A 21366-nucleotide genomic window follows, 5' to 3' on the forward strand; every position below is an offset into this window, starting at 1 on the left:
TATTAAGTGTGGTGTGTTTGGTAGGTAGATTGACACCTACTTTGTTGCTCAAATCCAACCAAGAGTAGTGAATGGCTGCTGATGTGGAAGTGGGCAGGGCTCTGTGGCACGGGTATACACAGCTACTGCACACATGGACATGGCTGCCTCAGTCTAGGTGTGTTAAACACAGCAGGATAGGTTTGCCCTCATGGTAAATTCTAGTTAGAGCCAGCATCCATTCCAGTTGAACATTTGGTGACATTGTGGACACCCATTTGTCTCTTAAGCATTTTGCCGAGTCAGAGAAACACATCAGTACAACGCATTGTGTAAATGTACAACAATAGGCTACTGCAACAATAGCCTACTGCAATATTAAGTGTTGTCCATTGAATGTACTCCAGGTGTTGTGAGGCTGTGATGGAATGTTAGGCTTTATATAGGATAAACCGATCTCAAGAGGAAAGTCTGAACCCTGATGTCCTATATCTGTCTTGCTTACCCTCAGCTGTACAAATAAATACAAAAGACAGTGTAAATTTAAAATAAACTTTGTAATTTTATTGTTTTATACTTACACATCATACAATCCTAAATTTTTAAAGAAAAAAAACAAAAAGATATCTGGTGTTGTTTCTGGGGGACTGGTGTGCACCAGTCCAAAGGACTTGACTGCACTTTTGCAATTTCCTACAGGAGAGATCTAAAATTTGTAACATTTTGGAACTCAATTACTGTCTGTTCCATCATTTCTCATACATCAGTGGAATGAGTCAAGCACTTCACTGTATTTTATGGGAACTCAGTTCTGCTGCAACACATTGAGAGAATATTGACAGATTTGGTCACCCATTAGCTGGTTACCCATCACAGATCAAAAGCTTTTGTAGTAATGGCCTGCAAGATGAGGACAATGATTATGTTAAAGTGTGCTAAAGACAAACTTGACATCAACATTGTAAAAGTGCAACAGATTGAAATTGCAGTGGATGTTTTCCTAACATCAAATCACTGATTCTGATCCGGTTTAGTTGATCCATTTACATACAATTGCAGTGATTCAACAGTTCTTATTAAGCCTAAAACATAAGCTCAGTGGGCCCCACAAGGGAGGCTCAGTGTGGTCAATTCCAGAGACAAAAATAGCTTGATAAGCATGACCCCATCAACCCATTGGTAACATTCAAACTGCTCACCTTTTTAAATGCTGGGATAGTCTGAGCAGTCAAGGGAACTACCAACCTGCAACACATCACAACTGCAAAGACGACAGTCAGCCAAACTGAAGTACAAGCCGAAGCTGTTCCCTTGCCCTAGAACAGAGTACACTCATCAGGTACACGAGGCCACGCATCTCTGCCCCATTTAAAAAAGTCTGTTTAGTGCACACCCTTAAAACCAAAACATCACCATGGGGAATAAACCAACAGCAAGGAAGGTTTTTCAACTCAGACAGCCTAGCTCATCATACACACTTCTTCTCAGGCCCTCTTCTTACATGGTATCAAAGGCACTGCACCATCTCCACTCAGATGCTTTAAACAGTGTGAACCCTAAGATCCAAGTGTCTGATTCCAAATGATAAACCAGAGGACTCATCTCGTAACAGGGGCTTTGAGCTCCGGGCTAGGCTCAGGGACAGGCTGTCTTGGTGTTTGCATGCCAAGGCCCTAAGCCACTGCTGCCCGCCCTTCACTAAGACATTCTTTAACTGGTAATACTACCCAGGCTAACGCGCCAATCACAGGTCTGACTAAATTAAGTCTAGGTTATTCCGTTTATATAAAGAGATCTCCTTTAGTTCAGACTTTCTCCTTGTTGTTTTGCCAGGTGTTACACTTGCTGTTTTTCAGTATCTGCTTTTTCCACACAATCTTTTTCAATGACTTCTGCTATGTTATGAAAAAGCATGAATTGTAAATCAATGTTTGATACACCTTTGATTCAACAATGCAAAACTGCCACAAATTGTTTTGAAATGAACTAGTGTGACCAATCCTGAAAACAACCACAGGGACACCAAGGACCTTGTTGAGGAGTGAGCCAGTTAGTAGCAGTACTTTGGACATAGAAGGGATGTGTTTGACTGTCTGTAGAGTTGAGTCACTGAATCTCAGGGCAGTCAGGAGGAACTGGAAAGCAACCTAGCATGACACTGTCAAAGATAAATATGTCATCCAGGGTGATTTGAGCCCTTTGACTAAATTCTACACCGTTTGAAGACACAGGAATTACCTGTGAGTGAAACAAAATAAAAGGAAAACCAAGCAGTGCCACTGCACTTATTTTAGGGTAGTTATGAAAAGCACTGTTATACACATACTAATATTTTGATATTTTTCTCCCCGCCTATTATCTGGCGACATTCTACATAAGATTATACTACATGAATAGTAGCCACATGGTATTTACAATTGAAAACATAGTAGAGTCCCATTAACTTGAACCTCAGCCAGTCAAGGTTCCAGTAACGCGTTGCATTGTGCTAATGCTGTGTGTCTTAACATTCTTGCTCGTTTTTCTGTTTATAATAAACAGTTATTCATCTGACTGTACATGCATGCACATTTTGATCTTCCGGAAGTAGCAAGCTAGAAGCGTCTTCGAAAAAGGACTCATTTGGGAGGACATTCTGAAGTAATTCACTTCAGCTGAGAATAGAGGTGTGTCACTATGGAGATTAATTGCCAACCAGTTCAGTTATCATTCAGCATATGTCAGTGGTATGATGGTGGTTAAGGACAAGGATTCTTAAAGTGTAAGCTATATGGAACAGAAGCAGGTGTTCAAGGAGAACACTACATTATGTCCTGCCAGCATGGGAAGAATATGCTTTATTCTCTGTAGCAAACCTGCATAGAGATCCAACTAAACTATAAAGACCCAGAGGCTGAAGAAAACAGAGTAGGTTCATTTGCACATTCAATGTTTTGTGCTCTGCAGGTGACACTATTTGTTGCATTTTGATTCCAAAATAATGGACCTTTTATGTCCACTCTACTCCATCACATATCAGAATGTGTATTCTTCAAATGGTTACATAATCAGATGGAAATGCTTAAATAGAATTGAAAGGTTAAGTACAAATCAACTGATTTGCGGACACATGCTGCCAATCCTCCAGTACAAACCAACCAAATGATTTAAAAAATAAATAGAATGCAATCAAACAATTCAAGCTAACTACAATATATTAATATAGATCTTCTGATGTCATTCGCTCATTAAAACAAAAAGGAAGGGGAAAATAACAGAACTCAATCACTCAGTTATGTCAAGGCTATCTTGATAACCCCAGCCCTGTCCCACCCCCTCCAATAACTAACTGTTCATGCACCCAACATCAGTATGAGAAGTCAATATATCCAAGAGAAAACATTCTTCAATGCAGAGACTTGGGAGTTTGACATGTTGTGAACTAATCACCCAGAGGGAAACATTAAAATAAGACAAAAAGGCCCATTTGACAGAAACTAGACAATGGTTTTTCTTTGGGAGTAAATGAATGTGAAGTCTTCAAAAGATCTTGATGATATACACAGAAACTCCCAGTATGGATCTTAACTTGACCTCCCAATGTCCTTATCCGAGCTGTGGCATGCTCTTAAACAGGTTACTTCTGTCTCATTTTAACTACCTCGCAGGGATAATATAAAAATAAGTCCCACCAAGTTAACAATAAAAAGGGTAAAAATGTAATGCCTTCCCTCCCCACAGCAGACAAATGCCCACCTAACCCTACTGCACTCTCCCTGACTCTCAAGCTACACACACACACCATCTCCCCACATGGGAATTCACACACGCATTCACACTCCAGCAGTCACTCTAGGAGAGAGAGAGGGAGATGCCAATAAAGGGAGTGGCTGGACAGGGGCTATGCTGCCACCCCACCCGCCTTATCCTACCATGAACAAATGAAGCCATTTTATCTGGTATTATTCCATGCCGCCATTGTTCCAAATGTTCACGTCAGAGACTTTTCTACTTAGTCCTCATAACTTCTGGATCTTCTCAGCCACCACAATGGGGTTCTCCTTGCGTATGCGGGCTGCGGCGGCGCCTCGGTAGTCGTAAGGACAGTTATGTTTGTCAGAGTACCGATGAATGGCGCAGAACAGGTTACCACAGCGACAGTCGAAGCCTAGAGAGTGAAGAGATGGACAAAGTTAATCCAACCCTATCTACGTCTCAGTCTCCACAGTCAGTTCCAACAAACTGGTCCAAGATGAAAACCTGAGATGTGTAGTAACAGTGTGCTTTCTTAGAGGGTGGTGAGCACAAGGCTCTTCCAAGAGATTGTTGTATAGCAGGCCAACACCACGGTAGAGTGCAAGCCAACAGTACACTGTGAAATGCAGTGGACCGTGAAATGCACCACTAACCTGCAGTATGTTGCTCTCTACACAAACAGCAATGTGATAGGTGGACTACTTTCATACAACTTGTAGTCTATGTTTGGAATAGGAACTATTAAATAAACATGCAAATATTGAAAAAAAAAATTTAAACCAAAGATTTAGTTAAAAAACAGCCAGTAAGGACAATGGCATCGTATTAACATTCAGTCTTGAGGTCTCTGTGCTATTTTTGCACTGTGTGTGATAAATATGATGTTCTGACGTTCAAATTGGCAGATTAATCATGTCTATTGAAAATGAGATATAATTTAGTTTGTGTAGCAGATTATAGAATTTCTTTGAAAAAAATAAAACAAACATACCATTGAAAAAGCATCAAATCAGCACTGTATGAGAGCAGTAACATCAGTCAGATAAAAAAATAAAAATGTATCTGAACTAACTAATTAGCCCTGCATGCTTCCATTTCCCCAGAGGTAAAGATTCGAGACAATCTCAAACACCTAAAAGCTAACTCAGAAAATAACTCCTTTGCACTCGAGCTCAATGCCCCATAAACCCTTTGAACTCAACAGCCACCTGCCATGTGTGTGCTGTGCACCCTGAAACCTTCTGTTAGGTGTCCACCCACTACCCAAAACACACTTCCTTATGTTATAAAATACATTTTACCAGAACAAATATGATTCTTCATGTCCTGAATCATTCACTGGGGTCTTTCTCTAACATGGTATTAATATTATATCCTAAAAGTCAGCTTTCGTAACCTAATACATTCAGTAATAAGCACCCAGCTCTGTTGACAAAGCAGTGACGCTTTCTCACAGCAACTTGAGGATTTTACATGTTCTGGTAGTCATCTGCAGTGGTTTCCGCAGGTTGCAAAAATTCAAATTAAATGTAAAATGCTTAAAAAATACAAAGCTTGCAGTACGGCTCAGTGTACCGTTGACATTTCAAAGATGTGTGTATAATATGAAAATACTCCATGTCATGTCTCAAAATCAATATCTTACCTCTATATTGTTTTATGCCCTCCAGATTCGAGAAGAAAGATGAGTTCAACAGTGAGCCATTCAGTTAGACTTAATTCTCACACAGCATCTAGCCTAGCTGATGCAAAACTATTTTCCTGTTACTTTACCACTTTTTTCTCTGATTTAGGGTCTCTAATTTCAGCTATCCTACAAGGGTAAATACTCCAATAACTTTTTAATGGATTATGAGAGACAATGTTTGGACCATTGGTTTTCTTAGAGGAGTATCTACACAATTACCATATTATTTTACCCATTGGTCAAAAGATGTGTTTCTGATTGGACACCCAATCTTCCGTCTTACCAGTCAGGCCCACTTTCTTCCGGCAGGTGAAGCATCGGTTCTTCTTCTTATTTTTGTCAGGGGTTTGATCACCATCAGACGAGGCCTGGGCTGCCTCCCCCACTGGCCCTGTTAAAATACAACATCTAACTGAACCTCACAAACAGAGCTACCCATATATTACTTTTGAAGTGTACCCTCGGGTGGCTGCAGCGTAGTTATGTATAACAAGACAGGAGCCATGCCATATACTGCTGATGACTGCTACTGAAAAAGTCTCAAGCTTTTTTTCCTGTTGTTCTAACCAGTGTTTTTGGATGTCCCCTCGTCCTCTTCCTCGTCCCCATCAGCCCGGTCTGAGTCAGTGGCTCCAGTATCCTGGGAGATACTCATGGCTGTCATCTGCTGGGTTACTGGGCTGGGGGAGTTGGGACTGGAGACACACATTCACACAGACCAATAATGAGGTGAACAACAAACCATAATCCAATATACTATGGAACTTCAAAAAACAATGAACAAAAGCCTCTTGAGCAACAGCTTACTGTCAATGTAATGGATTCCATTTAGCAGTCTGTGTGTTTGTTTGCAGAGACAAGCTGATTTTATGTCAGCATACCTGGATGTCCTTTCCTCAGGCGTAGTGACCCCTTCCGTACTGGGTTCCGACGTTGTGCTCTCCACTGACACACCAGCTGCTCCCGGGGACCCCACTGGCGATGAAGCTGCCGAGCCTGTAGATAAACCACACGTTTATATAGGACACAACTGAACCCCCCCAGTTGTTGACCATGAATGAATTGTACCTATATTGAATCATGCCACATGCTATTGATTACCTACATGGTCCAAAAAAAAAAAAGAACAAAACAAAAAGGGTTGTGTTTCACGAACTGATAAATCACTCTCTTGCTTTATAATGCCAAGGTTTTAGCAGCGATTGCTACCTCATTCTCCAGCCCCTTTTAGCAACCCACCACCCTCCTTTTGGGTCCCTCTCCCATCTTCCTACCTTTGTCACCTGGGGGGCTGGAACGCCCCCCTCCCTGTTGTCTCTGTAGGTGTTCCTTGTAGCAGACCGAGCACATACCATTGGTGCGGGGATTACCATAGTAACCACAGCCCATAGTGCAAAGCATTGGCACCTGCGTCTGATTGGTCTCCTGAGCCATGCTCTCTGATAAAGGGGGAGGGGAGGGGGGGGTAAGGGGGATGGGAGAGGATATTCCTGAAAATGGGGTTGAAGAGTTAGTCAAACTCACGGCCGGCCATTGTTTACATGAACATGTCTATAAAAAGGCTAAAAGAGCTTGGAGACCGGCATTGGAGCAGGAGAGCAGTTCTGAAAGTGTTAGTGGTTTTGCCAGGAGTAAGTGTGAATGATTGATTATTGGTTTAGTGTATTAGAGATGATCCTGACAGATCTAATCTGTATAGTACTGGTGATGAGTGATCTATTTTGTTAGATACAATACAAATACTGTTTATTGTTACTAGCATGGAGGCTACCCAATCCAGGAGCTATGCTTTATTCTGTTAAATTAGGCTTAGAATTTTACACCCGTAGCTTTCAAACCACAAAAACAACTTGTTTACTTCATTTGAATGGTCAGATAACACTGACAGTAGAAACAGAAGCAGTTACAAATCACAATACTCTTACACATGCACCTGGCTGGAAGTAAAACTGAGATATTCCGTGTGGTAGAGCATGGCGCTTGCAACGTCAGGGTTGTGGGCTCGATTCCCACCGGGGACCAGTACGAAAAAGTATGAAAATGTATGCACTCACTAATCTGGTTAAGAGCGCCTGCTAAATGACTGAACATGTTTAATATAAGTCACCATGACCATACATATGGGCTCATTTTCCATGAACGCGTTGGTACTCCTTGTTTTACAGCATGGAAAACAGACCAACAACAAAATACACATCGCAAACTGTCAGACAGTGCCTGTGTCACAAACACAAGCTTACTACCTAGCTAGCTGTAGTGTGTGCATTGAAAACAAAATAGTTTGTGCCTCGATAAACCAAGAAATACCAACACTGCAAAGGCTGCCAGGATAACCTAAATTCAATTACAGCGCCAGCATCATAGCTACATGTTTTGGTCGGTTCAAGCAAACTTGAAAGAACACAATACAATTATGGCATTCCCTCGTCATAGACTGACAATTGGCAAACTAGCGGTCTGGTTAACTAGATCAGTTAGTAACTAACGTTACTGCTGATTATCAACCCAGGTCTTGTTTGTCCGCAGTCGAAAACAATTGCGTCCTCGCTCAAAAGCAAATAGCGTTGGGCTAGCAAGAGACTGGTTATTTAGTTAGCTACAGTAACATTTAGCTAGCTAATTCATTGAAAACAAGGACCAGCGGCGACGTCATATTTTTCATGTCCTGAATGTAAAAATGCACTAGCTTATCTGGGTAATTATGTTTATTAGTCAGACGAATTACACCGAATATGTAACGACTTAGTTGGCACACAAGTGTCTAAACGAACGTTAGCAGTTGTAGCTGGCAGTACATGTTATCTGGCTACTATAACTAGCTAGCACGAAGCGCTAACGGTACAGTAGCTTGTCGTCAGCGGGAACATATTTAATCGGTTTACATTAGCGAAATCGTTTCTTATTTATTGTTAAAGCAACCCAGTACCTGAAATACGAAGTGATGAGCGGTGTTGACGACCTTAGTCTCCAGAAATGTACAAGTAATCGGTCGCCTCTGTGCGCGCGGCCTCCTAACCAGCGCTAGCTCCCGACATTCGAAACCACCGTGACGTAATTCTAAGCAACAATTCATTATTTTCTCACATGCATAATATCCCCATTTAATTTGCCAAATACAATACCATTGTAGAAACGGGGTGATATAATTATATTTAAAAAATTATTCTTATGAGTACTGTGACATTGAACATACAGGTTCTAGGAAAACATGTTTGTGTTAATTGGAAAAATAAAAAAAGAACAGCAAAGTACTTAGACTGGAGACAACATAACCAATTCTAAATATTCACTAAGCAGTATCAACTAGCAATGAGTGAAAGATGCAGGTGAATGAAATCCTGTATTATATAAAAATATGAAATAGCAAATATAATGGACTACAAGCCCAGGAGGAGAGTCAACAATACTTTATTGACCACATTAGCAATCAAGAACAACAGCAAGAGATCTTTCAGATGCATACACATACAGAGGAGAGCACAGAAATATCACACCAATTTGTCATGACCCCTTTTCGTACATTTTTAAGGATTAAAGATCAGTCACGTGGGGTTTATACAGCATTTTGTACAGTTAGTGTTACAGAAAAACAAAATTAGTTGGTTTTAAATGGTTCCTTAACATTCACAGATTGGAGTGTGATTTACAGCACAAATATGGCCATTTTAGTAGTCATCCCCTTCTGGAGAATATACAAAACAGTATTGTGATTCAAAAACAGTATTGTGATTCACATATGTATGTACCATGTTATTATCACAAGTGTGTGCAGTAAGTGCATCATTTACTGCTCTGTACAAAAAAATGAACACACCATGCCAGCAACATGTTAATCTATGGCCTCGGTCACTGAAAGCAGATGAAGTGCAAGCCTTTTTGAAGTAATCTACTCCAACCGGTCGGTCCTCAAACCAAGCCTAGGTCTGAGGGCCTTTATCCACAGCCTGCCTGTCCTCCCCCTTCTCAGTGAGCTGGGGTGCAAAGGGTCCCACCAGCCAGTTGAGAGGAGTGTTATTGAGCAGATACTCCATTACGCCATCTAGAGAATGTCGCACCTGCAAAAATGTGTCAATCAACATAAATAATCTCAGAGTGAATCATAATTATCTGTTATGATGATGTACATGCAATGTGTTGGTTGAAATATGAAAACTATGAATAAATAATGAGAAACCAGCAGCTGGTGTATTCATAATGAATACACAGGAAAAATGGAGCAACAGAGTTTGGTATACCTGTGTTAGATGATAACGGGTCTGTTCCAGGAGGTGGGGTGTGAGGGTGCTAGCGTTGCCCAGGGAGGAGTGCAGTTCTTCAGCTGCTTTCTGTGCATTTGCCAGCTGGTCCTGGACCGCACTGGGCAGGCCCTGGGCGCTGGACACCACACCAGAGCAGGCAGACCGCAACTGGCCACTGAGACCACGCACCATCGAGAGGGTTCGCCACTCCAACTTCAACACAAATAATGGCATTTACAGTTAGCTGTGGTTACCTAGACAGTGTTTATAAAGTTCCCCAAGTACATTCATTCCCATGACTACTTTGTCAAAACAAACTAATTTGAGACTTCCTACCGCAGTCTGGTCTTTGGGACCATCCACCTTCCCGCCATCTACTTGTCCATCTTTAGGCTGTTTCTCCTGCCACTCCTTCCAGCGCTGCAGCAGCTGCTCTGGTGCCCCTTCCAGCTGGTGGTTGGCAGCAGCCAGGGTGGAGCGGGCATTCTCCAGCAGGTCCAAGGTGCTGGTGATCTGGGTTATGGTGGCATATGTAGTGTCTCTGGCGTACCGGGCTCTCACCAGGGACTGCTCCAGGGCCCGCTCCTGCACCTTGGAGGATAGCTTGCCCAGACGGATAAAGTAGCTGGGGCTAGATGGGCTAGAGCCCACCACTGGTGCAGTAGCCACCTCACCTGTTGCAGGCTCGGCCAAAGCAGCTGAACAGAAAAAAATGAAGATGATCTAGAATGGATATTTCAGTCTGAGATCAGAGCTATTGATTTTAGTGCCACCCTGTCTACATACACATATCTAAACATAAATTAAATGATCACACCATCTTGCAGCTCTAGACCTGACTCAGCAGCACCCACACCAGGGATAGGTTGAAAACCATTTCAGTACAGTCCATTCAGTGGTTACTAGTTAATTTTCTCATTCATACTGACCTAGCTCTCTGTCGCTGAGAGGCAGGATCTGGTCCACCAAGTTCTCAGAGTGGCTGAGGGCCAGGCCCACCCCACTGCTGACCATTTGGCCCACACCGGTCCCCATGAATGAGCTGAACCATCCACTGGCTGCTGCTTGGGTCATCTCCACACCCCCAAACACTGCAGCCATCATAGCCCCAGTCATGGTCTCCTTGGCCCCAGCCATGGTTTCCTTGGCCCCGGTCACAGCCCCAGTTATTGACTCCTTTGCCCCCAATACAGCCCCAGTCATGGTGTCCTTGGCTCCAGCCATGGCCTCTTTTGCCCCGCTAACAGACTGGTACATCATGCCCACTGTGTCTGAAACCAGCTGTGGGAAAGAAAATATACAGCTCATTAAAAAGCTGTTATAAATATATGAGGTATTATACATCTGCAGGAGCAACGGTGACAACCATGGGAAGCCTCAAACAGGGCCAGCCTAGACAACATCCGGAAACAACGCACAGTCTCTGAAAAAAAACTACCTGGACCTCACATGTCGTCTGAACGCCTTTTACTGCAAATGCCTCCGCCGCATACTGGGCATCACATGGTGAGACCACATCTCGAACTACAATACAAGACGGACCAACCCTGTTTCCTCCCTAATCAGTGCCTCCTGACTCTGACTGTTTGGTGACTTGGCCTGATCAAACCCACCTCTAGAGCCCACCCTCATCCTCAAGGAGCCATCCCCAACTGGACACGCCCAAGAGGACGACCTACTCAACCGGAGACAAAAAACCACATCAACCTGGGACCTGACCCAGAATAGGACAGCGTGGGGATCCATATGTTGAGGCGCTATGCTCCAAGCGAAGATTAGTGAGTGAGGGATGAGATATCAAGGAGTTTACCTGTCTTTTCTTGGGGACTTTAGTCAAATTGGATGCATGAGGAAGCGTTGTTGACTAGTCAATATTAGATTTGGAAAGTCTCACCTTGTCAGCTGGCTGCTGGAGGATTTGTAGTTTTTCCACCTTGTCTAGTCCCATCATGGCATATTGATTCACCACAGAAACTGTAACAAATTATGAATCAATTCCTAACAAAAAGTGATCCACTAAAATAAAATAATTTTTTAAATGATGTCTGTCTGTGGTCACTATGCATCAGAACTCACTCTGTGGCTCCAGTCTGTCCAGGAGTGGCTTGGAGCTGGTGGTGGCGGCTGCCCCCAGGGTGCGCACCCCGCTCTCGGCAGCATCCATGACCCCCTTCAGAAGGGGAACGCTGTCCTTAGTGCTGCTGTAGGCGTTGGACACTACACCACAAGCAGAGCTCACCAGGGGGATGCTACCTACACGGGACACAACACTCTGGGAACCAAACACACAATGCTTATAATTTAGCAAGGTTTAAGAGAGAAGAAACAGCCATTGTGTTGCCATTTTCATATTTTGTTTGCTTTGTACTGATAACTCAACACACTGAGTTTTTGTGTGTGCATATTACTATTGAGGAGTGCATATTTCCAATTAATCAACTTTGAGTGCCTATTCTCTGTGAAATATTGAATGCTGGTTTCAAAGTTATCTGTGTACCAGACCCTTCATGAGAGCTGTGTGTTATAGAGTAAACTACTGTCCCAGTGATGGTGCTCCTCACCTGCTGGTCTCCATCAGCTGGCTGGGCTATGGCTGCTGCACTGGGCTCAGACTTCTCGCTGTCTGCCATTGTGCAGGATGTTTCTTTAATTTCTGAAATGAAATGACAGTTTGAGAGAATTTACTTGCTTCAGAAGACAGAAATGTATTATCCAGCAGCGATGGGATTTATTTTGCTGTCCCCCCCATCCATCTGTTAGAGGACAACCCAGGCATGTTTGCTTCATTTGTCAAACAACAGGATACAGTCAAGATGGAAATGGATAGGGCAGAATTGAAGAATTATTCACGTCACTGGATAGAAGTTGAACTGAGCAAGGATGACTGAAGTCTTGTGGTTTTCAATTATGTTTCCCACAGTCAAAATATTAAAATCATTCTGATGGAGGTAGATACAGATACAGTAGATACAGTAATTGTTTATATTACAAACAAACAGTATAGCTAACTGGGCCATGGCCCATCTCACTGCAGACCAAAGTAATGTAGGCCTTCATTGGGATGTTTGCTGTTATAATAAAGATGTGGCAGTTTGATCATGTGCTTTTTATATTTTCCCTGAACAATTTTGGCAAACATTTTTATTTGATGACATCACAATTGAACATGAAAATCCTGCAGAACTGTGTTCATAATGTCATGGTGATTCTGAATGTGTTTGTTATTCAATTGGATGACAACATCTGAACATAGCAACTTTGGTAGAATGTTTGGGTCAAGAATGTGCCAAAGTTGAGCCTGAATTCAGTTTTGGTGGCATCAAATTTAAGGCCATTTGAGACCAAGCTTTCTATATAAAAATTTCCTTTTAACATTTTTTTTTTAAAATTCAGGAAGTTGATCAGTCTGTACCATTGATGGAACAGGTAAATCTTTCTGCAAGACCAACTATTTTCATCTATAGTGGTAAGAACATTTCATTCCTCTGCAGAGGACAGGGCTACAGCTTATTTGTGTGTACTGCTCAATATTCCATGTCCAAAAAGGCACAGATGTAGGATCTCAATTTGGTCACTTTGTTGCTGAGAATTTTTCTGCACAGCAAATGCAAACGTGTAGTCTATTCAAGCTTTAAAGGCTTCTAAAGTTTGTAATTTCCACTTTAAAAATGTCAGACTTAATTTGCCCCAGGGTTGTAATATGAGTCCGGTCTCGAGACCACATATTGAGCATATCAGTCTGTAATTTCTTACAGAGACCAGCGGAGTTTTTACTTACTTAAATTAGCAGCTTCCATTCAGTCAGCGGATAAAACCGATTCTCCAGGCCAAATATCTACACTCCTTTCTTGAAACATTAATATTGTATCGCCTATTGAAACCTGGGATTCCTACTTTACTCGTAACATTACTGTCCTTAACTTTTGTTGAAAAATATCCTCAAACTTTGTCTGAATTTAATTGACTTGTCGGTAGGGAAGAGTGGGGGAAATTGTTGGAAATTTGCACGCTCACTATTAGTAAGGGGAGACACGGGGAAATTATAGCAGATATAAATACTGCTACAGACATGTTCGCGCAGTGTCGAGCCTATTGGGCCATCAGTGTGTGACAGGCTTGTGATGCTGAAAGGACAGCAAGCGTAATACCAGCACACTCATGTAGGAGTGCGCACTTTTTGTAAAACACAAAGGGCCAGTGGTGGAGTAGAGGCTATACGCAGGTTTATGCCATATACACATTTTGTTTTTCAGTGGGCATTGCCTCTACTCACTTCTCAATCCCTACTGTTTGCGTATCAAATTAGTGTAGTGGAGGTATACAACTTATTATTTATTAAGGATACCCTTCCTGGTTTCCTGCAACACCAAGGCAGTTATATACACAATTTAAAATATGACGTTACATTTCATAACACCATCAGGCCACTACTCCACTATCTCATATTTACAATACAACATCCATGTGTGTGTAGTGATGGATTCTGGGTTGAAATAGGGTTCATTATCAGGTATTCTATTGAAATATTGAGTACTATGGTTTAGAGGGTTTATACCAGAAGTGAATGGTTATCTGTAGGAGGAAGGTATATGGTGGGTGCAATTAAGCTTGGAATGTAGTGAGTGTAGGGAAAACGATCATACGTGGCAGGCATTGATAAGGGGAGAGAGTCATGGATTAGTGATGGGTTGAAGGTCAGGTCAGGTCACGTTAAGGGAGAAGGAAAGGGTTATTGCCCGTATCACTTTGTATCTTTATTGCTACGCAGGAAACTACCTTTAGCGAGAAGGAGGAGACTCCACCCAAAGTGGGGTACATATACCACCACTATAGTAAACACGTTTTTGTCGATTCAGCGGTTCGATCCTTTGGGAAGAATAAACTTGGTCTAAGCTTTCATAGTCCCCGTCGAGTTCTTACTCTGATAATTAGAACCTAACAGTAGATTGAGTGTCTTATGTGTGTGTGTCTGTGTCTCTTCACAGTCCCAGCTGTAGTACAATAGAGAAATCATGCACAAAGTAGCCTAAACAATTGCAAAGCACGTGAAATATATTCATCTGCTTGCAGCACAAATAGCCTAGTTTCAGCAGCATATAATCTGCAAGCAGCATGAGTGTGCAGCTCTCAACTGGTTGTCGCATGGAGCAGCTCACAGAATGACATCCTTAGCCGGTAGGGTAGAAAAGACATTTCAACTTACATCCACCAGTAAATGATAACTATGGCAACAATTGGTATGCAAATCAGGTATTGAAAATGTTGGTCCGTAGTCTTGGTTAGTAGGCTATTTGCAATGTGCAATTCAATCATCATACACCACTGTTTGCATGAACATTTCTAAAGGCTTTCCAAAAAAAAACTTCCCAATTAAATGTTGACAGCAATGCAGGCCTACCTGATAGAATGCTATAAATGCTGATTTGTATCAATGGGGAGGGCATTTGTTTAGCTCAGTTGAAATAAGGGACAACTAAAAAAATGTTATTTTTTCCCACACCTCAAATGGTCTCCTGATGTGGTTCAAGGACATCACATTTGTATTTATTTTTTATGTGAGATTTTGAGTGAAAATCTGAAAAATCTTTAGGAAAACATGGTCCTGTGTGACGTACTCTCTCCTCAAGGCACCACTACACCACTTCATTGGGCCGATGGAAAGAAAGCAGTCACACGCAGCATGATGGTAAAGGATAAGCAGTCAATTCACTCAAACAAAATAAGCCAGTAGGTCCCAATCATAAGAATACAAAAACATATCCATTAGGCTAAGCATTTCCGAATTGCAATGAACAACTGACTTTCCATTGCAAAACACATTTCACGTTTAGCACACAAAGTAACCGGTGATCTAAAGTTTAAATGCAAGAATGTTTTCACACAGTCCCTGTGCCCAAGAAAGCAAAGGTAACCTGCTTCAATGACTATCGCCCCGTAGCACTCACATTGGTAGACATGAAGTGCTTTGAAAGGCTGGTCATGGCTCACATCAACACCATCATCCCATAAACCCTAGACCCACTCCAATTCACATACCGCCCCAACAGATCCGCAGATGACGCAATCTCAATCGCACTCCACACTGCCCTTTCCCACCTGGACAAAAGGAACACCTATGTGAGAATGCTGTTCATTGACTACAGCTCAGCATTCAACACCATATTGCCCACGAAGCTCATCACTAAGCTAAGGACCCTGGGACTAAACACCTCACTCCGCAACTTCTTGACGGGCCGCCCCCAGGTGGTAAGGGTCGGCAACAACCCATCTGCTCTGCCACGCTGATCCTCAACACTGGGGCCTCTCAAGGGTGCGTGCTTAGTCCCCTCCTGTACTCCCTGTTCACCCACGAGTGTGTGGCCAAGCACAACTACAACACCATCATTAAGTTTGCTGACCACACAACAGTGGTAGCCCTGATCACCGACAATGATGACACAGCCTATAGGTAAGAGGTCAGAAACCTGGCAATGTGGTGCCAAAACAACAACCTCTCCCTCAATGAGAGCAAGACAAAGATGATGATGGTTGATTACAGGAAAAGGAGGGCCAAACAGGCCCCTATTCATGTTGACGGGGCTGTAGTAGTGGAGTGTGTCAAGTTCCTTGGTGACCACATCACCAACAAACTATCATGGTCCAAACACACCAAGACAGTGGTGAAGAGGGCACGACAACACCTTTTACCCCCTCAGGAGACTGAAAAGATTTGGCATGGGTCCTCAGATCCTCCAAAGGTTCTACAATTGCACCATCAAGAACATCCTGACAGGTTGCATTACGGCATGATATATGGCAACTGCTCAGCCTCCGACCGTAAGGCGCTACAGAGGGTAGTGCGTACGGCCCAGTACATTACTGGGGCCAAACTTCCTGCCATCCAGAACCTATATACACTAGGCGTGTCAGAGGAAGGACCGAAAACTGTCAAAGACTCCAGTCACCGAAGTCAGACTGTTCTCTCTGCTACCACACGGCAAGCGCTACCGGAGCACCAAGTCTAGGTCCAAAAGACTCCTTAACAGCTTCTACCTCCAAGCCATAAGACTGCTGAACAATCAAATGTCCACCGTGACGATTTACATTGACCCCCCTACACTACACTGCTGCAACTCGCTGTTTATTATCTAAGCATTACCCCTACCTACATGTACAAATTACCTCAGCTTACCTGTACCTCCACACATTGACTCGGTACAGATACCCCCTGTATATGGCCTCTATTTTTATTTTAGTGTTACTTTAGTTTATTTAGTAAATATTTTCTTAACTCTATTTCTTGAACTGCATTGTTGGTTAAGGGCTTGTAAGGTCTACACTACACCTGTTGTATTCAGCAGATGTGACAAATAACATTTGATTTGATTGATTTGACATAAGCTGTTTTCAAACGAGATGGCTAACAGGAAGCGTGCTGCAATAATAAAAAAACACAGTTCCACTTACCAGATGATGATAATTTGAAACTTAACTTCTTGTTGAAAGTTATTCTTGAAAAAGGACAAGCTAACAAATTAGCAACAACATTTACTTCGATAACACCTGCTGCAGCCTCTGCAAACTAGCCTACAACAAAAGCTAGCTAGCTGGACCATGGGAAAACTACTGCTTGCTATTGCACAGTGGCCTGTTGGCCTTCGAGAATGCAGAAGTTCCCATGTTTTTTTTTGTAAAAGTGGTCCCACTTATTAGAAGTCAATGTGATTGGTTGACACCCCTAATATAGTTGAATGGCAGATGTCCTCTATCAAGCATCTGATGGCCTAGCCAATGGCTGACTTAGCTAGCTAGATTTATCTGCCTAAAGACCATCAAAGAAAAATCCTGATTTAATATTTCTCTCTTCAGTGTTAACCCTTTCATTTCTAAAAAAAACTGAAGAGATTAAAATCAAAACATCTTTGGAAAAAAAACTTTTATAGATCCTTAACCTTTCTCTGAAAGTGTAGAAGTCCCTCATTGTTCCCCACTGTGTTTGGGTAAGTAATCATTTGTAGAGTGGCTCTTCACCATTTTTTCCCCCATCATTCTGAATGTCTAAAGAATCTATATGTTTTTTGAATTATGAACACAGAAATACTGGACAGTTTGAACTCTTATTATAGTGGCGATTTGACAAAATTACATTCATAGTCTTGAATTGGCATTTTTCTGGCCTCGGTCTTGACTTGGTCTCACTTTAGGTGGTCTCGAACACAACACTGATTTTCCCTAATGAAAGATGTATCAACACCTACAAAAAAAATTGCCATTAATTATAATCCACATAATTTATACTTCCTGTTGCTGCAGCATTATTTTTATGCTGTAGCAAACTTGCTCAAATTAAGATCCTACATCAGTATGGTGATCTGCTGTGGTTTTGCCTTGTCTTTACTTTGGGTTATGGAATGTCAGAAGTCAGTGATATGTGATTGAGATGAAACTTATATACAGAGTAGAGGTCGACCGATTAAATCAGAATGGCCGATTAATTAGGGCCGATTTCAAGTTTTCATAACAAATCGGTAATCTGCATTTTTGGGTACCGATCATGGCCGATTACATTGCACTCCACGAGGAGACTGCATGGCAGGCTGACTACCTGTTATGCGAGCGCAGCAAGGAGCCAAGGTAAGGTGCTAGCTAGAATTAAACGCATCTTATAAAAAACAATCAATCTTAACATAATCACTAGTTAACTACACACGGTTGATGATATTACTAGTTTATCTAGCTTGTCCTGCGTTGCATATAATCGATGCGGTGCCTGTTAATTTATCATTGAATCACAGCCTGCTTCAACAAACGGGTGATTTAACAAGCATATTCGTGAGAAAAGCATTGTTGCTCCTGACCAGGCCTCACCACCACAGCAGTCCAAGAACATCCCTGTACTGTGCCCACTCCAGGCCATTTCTGCCGCAGCTGAAGGAAGTTGGGCACCCCCTGGGCTCATTCCCTTAGCAGGCCCCTCTCCTGCTGCTCTCCCCTTCCCTTATGGTCCATGGCAGGCACCTGTCTTCAGTCACCCAGCCGAGCGCTACAACTAGAAGGAGTACTGGGAAAGGTGCATGCAGTACTACCAGCAGCTGTCTGATCAGGAGAGGTGGAACCAGGTCTGCTACTACATGGACCTGATGCACAGAGCAGAGTTTGCCCATATGAGAGAGTTCTACATACGCATACTGATGCAGCTGAGGAAGAGGAAGGCCCCGTCTGGACCAGACCATGCTGAGGGTGAGGACAGGGCAGCTGAGTCTCCTACCAACAGGCAGCTTATAAAAACCACTGGAGAGGCTTACTGCCATTTTATGAATGGTGGAGCTGGCCAAAAACATGGGCCTCCTGCCTGCCTCAGACTCCGAGGCATCCAAAACATGCTCTGATTGACTGATGTGATTGAACTGACTAGACTCCCATTGAACTGATTTCACATTTAACTGGGTTTCTTATATTCATAATACTTGGTCAGTATTAATACCTATATTAAGCATCTAAACCACAATTAGTATTTTTGTGTCACTATGTGTATAAACCTACTCTTCTCTCATTCTTAGTGAAGGTAACATGAATGGAGAGAGGAGACTAGCTTGGTATGATAATACAGCTCAGTGCCTGGGTCAAGGTCACGACTGAAGCTATAAACTACAGGACAAACATAGGTGGAAATACAGACTAAATGTAGGCATACTTATTTAGAATTGAAATGATCCACGGTGAGATCTTCACTTACACTGTGACACCACTGGAGCAAAGTCTGTCTCTTCATATCAGATAAGAAACAGATAGAGAAATATAATACTAGAGCAATATATTTTAATAACTGCTTTGCAACTAACAATACCAAACAGTTGGAGGGGGGGGATTGACATTATTTTGCATTGAAGGTCTACACCTTCGGACAACCACATCCTGGTGAGTGTTCAATCTACTATCAAAAAGCACTCTCTGTGACTCCTACAGCTAGTAGGGCAGGCCTAAATGGCAAGCACGTTAGTATGCAAGCAGTGAAACACTGACTGATTGTATGAAGAAAGACTTGGGCCCCAGCCATACCACATGTGTATATATATATATTTTTTAAAGGTCCCAGGCATAGAAGTGAATGGTCCTAGCAGCCTACAACATTACGATTCCAGATCTAGACACACCGTGTACAGTTATGCCAAGTAAAAGTATGAAAAATACTATTTTACCAAGAAGAAAAATAACAAGAGGTCTGCACTGAGTGGCCATTTGAACATTTGCTGCTGTTTTGAAAGACGGTTCAGCTGAACTTTCCCCCACAAGAGGAATTTTCCTAGTACTGTAACAATATTAACAGCGTCTTTGGGAGATAACTATTGAGTCATGTAACTTGATAAACTTCTATCGAAATAGGCATCTAAACAGACACTTAGGCAGACATCTAATATTACAGTAGAGTTTGTAGTAAGCAAGCTAGTAGTCACGAAACGTGGCGATGTCTTCAAATTACTACAATTGTCATGCTTTTTAAAATACGTTTGTCGCTATAGGTTGTAATTGTATTTACTGACCTCACTGATCGTGTGCTCCTGTCCTCCTTGTATCTGGCTGCGAAATTAACCCGAACTAGCTGTGTTCCGACCAAGCCCTCTTGACAGCACAATTGCAACACATGATGGCTTAGCAAAGGCAGGGTTGTCCAATTGTCCACGAAAGTTAACCAATCACAGTAACCTGAAACCAAACTAGCTACAGTAGCCAATGAATGTTGTTTGCTTATATGAATGAAGCAATGTAGGCTAACAATTATATCAATAGTTGTGCCTGTATGATGATGGTAATATAGTTTTGAATATCCACAGCCATTTGTCTATAATGTCTGTGAATGTATATTTATGTAAGTTGTGTTCATGTCATAATTGATGAGACTGTTTTAGCCTATTCCAATAATCATTTTAATTATAGAGGGGAAACAGTTTTAGCTAACTGATGAGGTCTCTCCATCTCCAAGTACACAACCTGACATTGCATTATCAGATTAAGAAAAATGGCTCACAAATGGGAGTTTCACGAGTTCAGCTTCTCACCATCTGAGGAACATGTCTGAAAGGGTAGAAGTCAGTGGCGTGTATTCATGGATGCCAAGGGAAGCCAGGCTATAAAAACATTAAATAATGTATCTTTCGTCTCTCTGTGTTTCATAATGTTCCTTCAATACGCAAGAGACAATGTATTAACTGCCTTAATTTTGCCGGCCCCTGGAAGAGTAGCTGGTGCCTTGGCAGCAACTAATGGGGATCCATAATAAATACAAATCTCACCGGAGAAAGCAACTGGGTGAGTGAAATAGCATCACTCTGTCTCTGTTAGTGTAGACCATCTATCTGATGCTGTCTGGTCCAAAAGAGTATGACATTGTTATGGAGCCAAATAGTTGCCAAACGTTTGAATGTACGTATCGTTAGCATCTTTAAATTGTTAGGATTGTAAGAAAAGCCATGCGTGAAACAAGAAACGTAACCGTTAAATTAGGTCTGTAAATGTACAAACCCTATGTCACATCTATGAATGAACATTGAAACGTTCAATTCTTACTTTACGTCTCCCTTTACTCTGTGACAGATGTTGTTTATACATACAAACTTTTGCCAGGAATGTGGAATATGCAAAGGTCATGAACCCGAAAGTAGCTAGTCGAACTTAACTAGTCAATCAAGCAACTCTAGCCCAGACATTAGAGTTGTTTTTCAGATTCCAGTTTCATTTCCAAAATAAAGG

General features: G+C 42.1%; 2 protein-coding genes across 4 annotated transcripts; both read right to left on the minus strand.

Moving 5' to 3' along the window:
• Positions 1 to 517: 517 nt before the first annotated feature.
• LOC118359205 (AN1-type zinc finger protein 5-like) lies at positions 518 to 8466 on the minus strand. Of its 2 annotated transcripts, none has more exons than XM_035737568.2 (6): positions 8328 to 8466; positions 6676 to 6891; positions 6283 to 6397; positions 5969 to 6096; positions 5685 to 5792; positions 518 to 4126 (listed from the first exon to the last, which is right to left on the minus strand). In XM_035737568.2, the coding sequence occupies exons 2-6, from the start codon at positions 6833 to 6835 to the stop codon at positions 3978 to 3980; spliced, it is 660 nt and encodes a 219-aa protein (XP_035593461.1). In that variant the 5' UTR covers positions 6836 to 6891; positions 8328 to 8466; the 3' UTR covers positions 518 to 3977. The 2 variants fall into 2 exon arrangements, with proteins under 2 accessions (XP_035593461.1, XP_035593462.1); XM_035737569.2 differs by having other exon boundaries at positions 6676 to 6840; positions 8328 to 8432.
• Positions 8467 to 8793: 327 nt separating this feature from the next.
• LOC118359204 (perilipin-2-like) lies at positions 8794 to 20307 on the minus strand. Of its 2 annotated transcripts, none has more exons than XM_035737566.2 (8): positions 20160 to 20307; positions 12201 to 12292; positions 11716 to 11911; positions 11534 to 11613; positions 10569 to 10920; positions 9976 to 10337; positions 9637 to 9852; positions 8794 to 9456 (listed from the first exon to the last, which is right to left on the minus strand). In XM_035737566.2, the coding sequence occupies exons 2-8, from the start codon at positions 12267 to 12269 to the stop codon at positions 9319 to 9321; spliced, it is 1413 nt and encodes a 470-aa protein (XP_035593459.1). In that variant the 5' UTR covers positions 12270 to 12292; positions 20160 to 20307; the 3' UTR covers positions 8794 to 9318. The 2 variants fall into 2 exon arrangements, with proteins under 2 accessions (XP_035593459.1, XP_035593458.1); XM_035737565.2 differs by lacking the exon at positions 20160 to 20307 and adding an exon at positions 17086 to 17272.
• Between the last annotated feature and the right edge of the window lie 1059 nt (positions 20308 to 21366).

This window comes from Oncorhynchus keta, chromosome 26, assembly GCF_023373465.1.
Source record: "Oncorhynchus keta strain PuntledgeMale-10-30-2019 chromosome 26, Oket_V2, whole genome shotgun sequence".
NCBI lineage: Eukaryota > Metazoa > Chordata > Actinopteri > Salmoniformes > Salmonidae > Oncorhynchus > Oncorhynchus keta.

What these genes read in the sequence shown, in the direction of transcription:
- LOC118359205 (XM_035737568.2), bottom strand. Translation starts at nt 6,835, where the DNA reads ATGGCTCAGGAGACCAATCAGACGCAGGTGCCAATGCTTTGCACTATG. An exon ending in CCTGAGGAAAGGACATCCAG is followed by an intron (nt 6,097 to 6,282) that starts GTATGCTGACAT and finishes GTGTGTCTCCAG; the next exon opens with TCCCAACTCCCCCAGCCCAG. An exon ending in GGGGACATCCAAAAACACTG is followed by an intron (nt 5,793 to 5,968) that starts GTTAGAACAACA and finishes GTATTTTAACAG; the next exon opens with GGCCAGTGGGGGAGGCAGCC.
- LOC118359204 (XM_035737566.2), bottom strand. Translation starts at nt 12,269, where the DNA reads ATGGCAGACAGCGAGAAGTCTGAGCCCAGTGCAGCAGCCATAGCCCAG. An exon ending in TCCAGCAGCCAGCTGACAAG is followed by an intron (nt 10,921 to 11,533) that starts GTGAGACTTTCC and finishes TCTTTCCCACAG; the next exon opens with CTGGTTTCAGACACAGTGGG. An exon ending in GTCCCAAAGACCAGACTGCG is followed by an intron (nt 9,853 to 9,975) that starts GTAGGAAGTCTC and finishes TTTGTGTTGAAG; the next exon opens with TTGGAGTGGCGAACCCTCTC.